The sequence below is a fragment of the Propithecus coquereli genome, unplaced genomic scaffold (assembly GCF_000956105.1).
Source record: "Propithecus coquereli isolate 6110/MARCELLA unplaced genomic scaffold, Pcoq_1.0 Scaffold142, whole genome shotgun sequence".
NCBI classification, from domain to species: Eukaryota; Metazoa; Chordata; class Mammalia; order Primates; family Indriidae; genus Propithecus; species Propithecus coquereli.
In genome coordinates this window covers 7,506,483-7,513,997 of record NW_012138525.1, presented here as the reverse complement: position 1 = coordinate 7,513,997, position 7,515 = coordinate 7,506,483, and the positions used below count along the sequence as shown (strand labels likewise).

The 7,515-nt window shown below is 34.7% G+C and overlaps 1 protein-coding gene across 2 annotated transcripts in view; it reads right to left on the bottom strand.

Annotated features, from left to right (window-relative positions):
• Positions 1 to 1,962: 1,962 nt before the first annotated feature.
• The window catches only part of PPP6C (protein phosphatase 6, catalytic subunit), a 39,496-nt gene continuing 33,943 nt past the window's right edge, over positions 1,963 to 7,515 (bottom strand). For both annotated transcript variants that reach the window (XM_012639735.1, XM_012639736.1), the window contains 3 exons: positions 5,897 to 5,976; positions 5,541 to 5,750; positions 1,963 to 4,651 (listed from right to left, as the gene is read on the bottom strand). In XM_012639735.1, coding sequence (XP_012495189.1) covers positions 4,403 to 4,651; positions 5,541 to 5,750; positions 5,897 to 5,976 — 539 coding nt within the window. In that variant the 3' untranslated portion in view covers positions 1,963 to 4,402. The remainder of the gene's footprint in view (positions 4,652 to 5,540; positions 5,751 to 5,896; positions 5,977 to 7,515) is intronic.

The window sequence follows — 7,515 nt, the reverse complement described above, 5'->3', positions numbered from 1 at the left end:
AATTCTAGCAATCTCTGTTTCTGTGTTTTTATTCTGCAAGACATGCACTTCCGATCATTCCAGTCCACATTTAATTCACACTTCCTCTTTTATCTTCCCGAATTACGCCATCCTACATCAGACATTTCCTTTTCCTAATCTGTTGTGCTTACAAAAGCTAAACTATGTCAGCAATTACATATTGCCTTGGTTTATCCTTACTCCCCAACTACCCTGAATTTGGGTAAGTGGTGTATGAATGTGAGTCCTCAATAAATGGCATCTTTGGGCCAGATACCCGGTGCTCTATGTGTGCTGTTTTTAACACTGACATCAACCGTATGTGGTATTCTCTTTTTTTAGACTTAGAACTTTAAGATTTAGAAAATCCAATTTGTTCAGGGGCACACAGCTACAATAACCAGTATTGCTTAAAATAGAAGGCTCAAGATGCACTCTGGTGTGCCCTATGGGGGATCAAGTCCCAGCTTTCCTGTGCAACCTTGAGCAAGTTACCTATCCTCTCTAAGCCTATCTCTTCATCTGGGGGGAAAAAAGGGGTGGTGATGGTGATAATATAGTCACAGACTCATACATAGTAAGGGTACCACAAAATGGGGCACGAAAGCATTTACCTATTTGTGCTTAACACAGGTTGGCTGCTATTACTGGATGTAAGAGCTGGGGATTTTACCTAGATCTGACCTCAAAGCCTATATTCTTTCCACTATTCCATAATGTCTCAATGCAGTCTTTTATATCCCCATTCACACAAAATCAGAGTGCTGAGAACCACAGAATCTCTGGATACCCAGAGATTGAGTGGAACATACTTATATATATTTTTGTTGACACACAGAAAAAATCTTCTATAAATTTCATGCATTTTAAAATTAAGAAAACATTTGAATGATCTAAGCCAGCATAAGCTTACTCTCATGAGGGCAAGAAAGACACATATTCGCCAACTGACTGACAAGGAAATAGAAGATTAACAGGAGGGGAATAAGAAACCAACCTTCGCACCCATCTAGTGTATTTGGTTGACATCATGCTAGGGGACTTTCCAAATCTTTCTTTTTGGTGTTTTACTACTGTATGTTTCATCAGCATCACTACACACTGTAAATACTCAACTGAAAGAGTTGTGATGATCTTACCATGCATAGCTTTGGGCACTGGATCTAGGTTGTAACAGTAAACATTACCTTAAGAGAATTGTAACACTTCGCTCAGAGTCAAATACAAAACACTTTTGTTTACCAGTCAAGCAACCAAGTGAAGGAATAAGCATTTTTTAATTTAAATTATGTTATATAAAATGCTAACTTCTTATGAGGATATACTACAGACTATGTATTAGGTAAAATTATTTTTTGACAAACTTCCTATAATCTTTTTATTAATTTACACTGAGGGAATATAGCACCTTTCATCCAAAGAACTGAAGGTGCTTTACAAACATCAGCATTTAAAAAACATTTACATTTAAAAATCTGGATTCTTGCCGTTAAATCTCTTAGACTCCAGATACACAATTTTATGGAAGCTGACAGAAAGCAATCCTATTTCTGACAATGAAAGAGGCTCAGAAAAGAATCCTGATTTGCTTTCACAATACAGGCATTTTCCAAAACCTGGTGTGGGGCTTACAAAGCAAAAATCTTATTACTCTTGTCTAAGATTACACACAAATCTTAATGCAATGAACAATATTTCAAACCATATTTCAAAAGGAAAACCCAGGGCTTAAGACATCAAAATCTTCCAACAGTTCTAGACATCCAGATGGAATAGGAGCTGATGCAGGTTGCATATGAGATGTACTCTCGATCCAGGCTTTTTAGGATCACACCCAAATGAACACATTTAAAGTACTGAAAATTTTCAGGGAAATGCATTAACCTATATATAAAAAGCTAGCCAGGAGTATATCAGCCAAATGAGGAAAGGGAGTAAATGGCAATTCAAAGTAGACAGTTCTCACTAGAGCCTAGGACACTTTATTAGAAACCAAGTATATCATAGGCAAATAAAAATAGTTCTTACCCCCATTAATACAACATAAGGGATTTTACATTCAACCTAGACACAGGGAGTAACAAATCCTCCTGCCTACAAATTTATGACTTGCAAGTATCTTCCACCACGATTACTCTATATAGTACATAGCCCTTATTTATTAGAGGGATCCAAATATTCCTTTTCAGCTCACAAAGTCCAATACATTCACTCTTTCTTCCCTTTACACATCTAATAGTAAAATCTATTTTTTTCCATGCAAAAAGCCATTATTCAGTTGAAATCAGGCAAAACAGAGGTGGCAGTTAAGGAATGGACAGAATATTATTGGCACATGTCCAACTAGTGACAAACAAATGCAGTACACCAGGACTTAAAAATAAAAGTCACATTACAGGGATAACAAAAACAACTATATCAACCTAAGCTAAGGAGTGTCAAACAGGAAGGGAGGGCTGAGGATTACTGGTTTTATTGGTACAACTTAAAAGCAGTGCAAAACAAGCACTTAAATACAATTTATGGTAACAGAAAAAAAAAAAAAAACAACTGCAGAGACCTGTTCAAAGACCACACCAAGTTGTCTGCATCATTAATTTCCAGTGTTTCACAATTAGTAAAATACATAGCTACATATCCCTGTAAGATAAAAAATACCTTTCCACCTGAATTACACTGGGGTCAGGACAGTAACACAAAGCTACTGACCCAACATTAGTTCAAGTGTGTGCAGCAAATGTCTTAGCCACTTCTTTCATACAGCTATACAATTAAAAACTATACAAGGAGCTGGGTGGTTGGGGAAAAAAATCAAATCAAAGCAGTATTGTGCTCATTCAATAAAAGAAAACCCTGATGAAAAATTATGTGCCAAGAAGCTCAGACTATAAAGATTTTTATTGCATTTTTAGGTAACCTGGAAGTTCTTATCCTCGAGGGGAAAAGTTGGTTTTCAAAACTACCTGAACAGATGCTAAAGTGCTTTATTAACTGGCTGGTTTCACAAGGATTTCCTGGAATGACAAAAATTAATTATAGTAAAGGGATACCAACTATTTCACAAAACTGTACATTCCAACATCATTTATGACCATAGTCATAAGAGATATTGGAACTCTTGTCCTTATTAAATGGACAGTTGCATATCAAGAACTGATCATCACAACCCTTTGGATATTCAAATTACTTACACAAAGCCAAAATATGGTTATCACAGACCTTTACAAAAAAGGACAATTTGTTTCTTTTTCTACACTTTAAATAATCTGCTTCAGATTACAATTCAAAAATACAAGAGTCCTGACTTTTCAACCTTTCCAGTTGCAGTTAAAAATGAACACTTTGTAAAAGGTGAGTGTTACAGCAGGAGAAGAATGATTCCTATTGAAAAGTACATAGATTTTATTTAATGATACTCATGATAGATTATAAACTGGATTGACCACCTTGTACTCAACTGGTATCAAATGAACACATCAGCATTACAAGTATTAAATGTTTTTCTATTACTATAGAGGATATAAACCAAAATATTAATATGGCAGTTATGTTCTTTAGGCACAGTTTAGTGATTTTTTAAAAAATAAATATTATTGAATTTCAATTGAAGTTTTAAACTTAATAACCAAAGGGTCAAGAACTCTGATTAAGAAAAAAGAAAAAAGCAAATAACTTTAAGCTAACAATGTAAGCTGTTTAAAATTTCTAACACTTAGCCTATCTGGGTTTTATTTAAGATTATTTTATTAAAAAATACAAGGAATCTGAAAAAAGATCAATACAATTATCTTAATGTACAAAGTCATAAGCTATAGCAGTTTTTAACTAAAATTTAAAAACACAACAAGGAGGGCAGCCCTTTAGACCAATTTATTTTATATCCATTTAAAATATCATCCAACAAAGGACAATGAAGTTTACATCTGGGACAGGTATACATAACTCGAGGCATTTATAGTCCATCATGCCCACTGAATAACAACTTTGCTGCTGAAATTTCTTAAAACTTACCAAACTAAAACAAAAGGCTGAATGATACAAAAGGAGGAGTATTTCGGTGTATTCTGTCAATTGGCTTTTTTAAAAAAGGAAACACATTCTGTTTCCCCAGACCAGTAAATAAGCAAGAGCTACATGCAGCAGTGTGAGTATTAAGACATTTCTCAAGTCTTCTCAAATGAGTCCAAGGTGGGGATGGGATGGGGGAGAAAATTGATAGAAAAACATTGCTATAGACACCATAACAAACAATAAATTTAGATAATTTAAAATTAAAAAAAGAAGGCAAGAGGCAGCATTTCAGCAGCAAAGTGCTCAATAAAAAGTATATTGTAGAGGGTAATACAAGAAAGTTGGGGTAAGAAGAGGGCAGAAAAATGGGTCAGCAGGATGGGCGAAGGCCTCAAAGGAAATACGGCGTTGTTGTTCTGGGAGGAATAACACGTTCTGAATCTGGAACTGCCCGGAATAACTTTGGTTCTCTTGTATTTACATCTTTGAAGACCATGATCGAAGCAATATTTCCACAACGATAGCAGTAATTAGGAGCAGACCATACTGTCACCAGCTTCTCATCAAACATAAATTTATAGCCTTCATGCACTAGTTGATGTGCTCTGCAGATGAGTTTTAAATTGTTGATATGAACAAACTGCAATTTAGAAAGGCTTTGTAAGTATTCAGTACATTTAAAAAAAATCAGCCTACATATATAAGAAAATAATCATTTAAAGTATCATATCCTGTTAGTACTAAAGTTCTCATGATTATCAAACCCACTCTATAGTTATCCACAATAATTTTAATAAGTTTAGGCAAACGGAGCCACTTTGGCCTGAGTCAATTGTAGAGGTGTAGAAATCATACAGCCACATGATTAGTTAGAAATTTCTGAAAGAAAGAGTTCTATAGGTATTATCAGATATGAAACAAAGTTTTGTTTTTTATGGTTTAATAATAAGATATTGCTATCAATATCTATCATTTACTGAGGATTCAGAATGTGCAGTTTTTGCAATAATTCTGAAAGAGATTTATTATCCTTCTTTTGCAACTTAAGGAAACAAAGGCTCAGACTGGATAAGTAACTTACCTAAGTTGCACTGATGGGATCAGAACCTAGTTCTCTGACTCCATTATGCCAGAGCACCTCCCAATATAAGGTTACCTGTGTGTGTGTGTTTGTGTGTGTGTGTGTGTGTGTGTGTGTGTGTGTGTGTGTGTAACTGAAAATAGTTGAACTTCCAAAAATTGCCTATCTTGTTCTTGCTATCCTGTTACTTAACTATAGCATTTTAAAGGAAAGGAACATATCTTTTATACATATTACCAAGTAGATGCTGAGGTAGGTGCCTGTACTATGTGATCTCACTTAACCATTAAGAAAAGACACATATGAACAACTAAACTAGAAATCTGATATCCATAGCCACAATAGTTTGAGTAAACTAGACTACAAGTTTGTTATCTAGGCCCACTATAGTTCTTTATGCAGCCCATTAGCAACCAACGAACTACTTTTCCACAAATGTTAGCTTTACCTCATTTGTGACCTTCGCTCCAAAAAGCCAACCTGCTCCTCGGGGACTTATAGCCCAAGTATCCACATCTTCAGGATCTGACCAAACCAGGTCACAAAATGCTCCTTTATGAGGAATTTCCTGATTCCGTTCAATGGTTCGAATTTGATCCAGTGTTTTGATATCAGGAGATAAACCACCATGAACACATAAAATCTGCTCATCTATTAACTAGAAAAAAAGGATAATAAAGAACATATAACTCAGTCATATCTACATTCATCAATGAATGCTAAAGATATCAATATATTTGAGATGACAATTAAAGACATGTTATTGTCAAGAAAATATTTGAGGTTTTAAAAATCTAAACTTACAGCTGCTACTGTGAGCATGTCAAAAACTTTGGTACAGTATCTCCAGGCATTAGCATTTCCATATTTGGTTTGGCACTCATCTATGAAACAAATAGAAGAGTTCTCATTTATGAAGTTCTGAATCTGCTGATAAAAATTAACAATATACCCAATACTACAGCACCCTTCAACAGAAATTTAGCTTAAACTAGGATGGCAAGTTATGACACATATTTAGTCCTGGTAGGAACAAAAAGAAAACTAGTATTTAAATACATGTAATCCTGCATCAATTAACATATCATTGTTGTATGAACATAATAGAGTTACTTACACAAAGCAGATGGTACAGCCTACTACATACCTAAGCTATATGGTATAGGCTATTGCTCCTAGGCTACAAACCTATACAGCACAGTACTATACTCAATAGTGTAAAAGGGAATAGCAACACAATGGTAAGTATTTGTACAACAGGAATTTTTCGGCTCCATTGTAATATTATGGGACCACCATTGTATATGTGTCCATTATTGATCAAAACATTATGTGGTACATAACTGTGTATTCTAAGGATGTGGTCCTGCTTTTCATTCCAGGAATGGCCCTAAGAAGCAGCTGGAAATACTGGCCAAAATGCTATATCAGGGAAGAGCTAAATGGAAATTACTATTTCTATTACTGCAAATGCTATTGGTAGTTATGTTAATACTAGGCAATTAAACAGATTAATTTATTTAATGTGACTACCATATTCCAGCAGAATAATCAAATTAAACAAATTAGAGGACCCTTAATTATAGGATGAGTAACTCCTATCTCAACATTTCTCAGGCCAAAGTTGTCTCTTCTGAGATTTTCTGCAAATTGTGCAACTAAATAAATACTTGAGCTTGAACAGGCACAACTGTAGTCATCACTAAGCACAAATTGCCAATCAGGTTCTTACATATTCCTAGTTCAACACTGTGCTGTCTATACAGTTAACAGCGTATACATCTCTTTTTTCAATTAACATCATGGAAGTCCTGCTCTTTGGCTTCTTCCTTAATTTTGAAAAAAAAAAAAAACATACCCCTATTGCCTTAAGTGCAGCTGAAAATAACATAAGAAAGAAGATTGTGGTTAATGGTCAATCCTCATGATTTTCTAAATTATATCTCTAGTGAAGCAAGATCCTTATGTAAATTTGCCACGAGAAAGCTCTAATATTGAGCTCAGTTTGCAGACTAGGAATCTTACATTTTTAATCTTCACATAGGCAACGCACTTGGTTCGATAATAACTGCCCAATATATGTTTATCAGTGTGAAGGTCCAATATAATTAACAGTCACATATGGACATTTTTATTACTTTAAAATCAATGTTAAGTCCTACGATAACTAAAATTATCTCCTTCCTAGGAGTTGTTGGGCTTCCTTTTATTAAACAAAACCATAACACCCACTAGATGAACACAGCTTTGGGAACAAGAAAATTCAATACTAGATTCTGTGCTGTTATAATTTTCCTCAGTCAAGGCATATTGATCAAAATGTCCTCTGTCCTCTCCCTTTTTTACCATTCTGACCTACACTGATGACTGTTAGGCACATTTGGGGGTAAAATTATATATATATAAAACATTAGCCTTATATA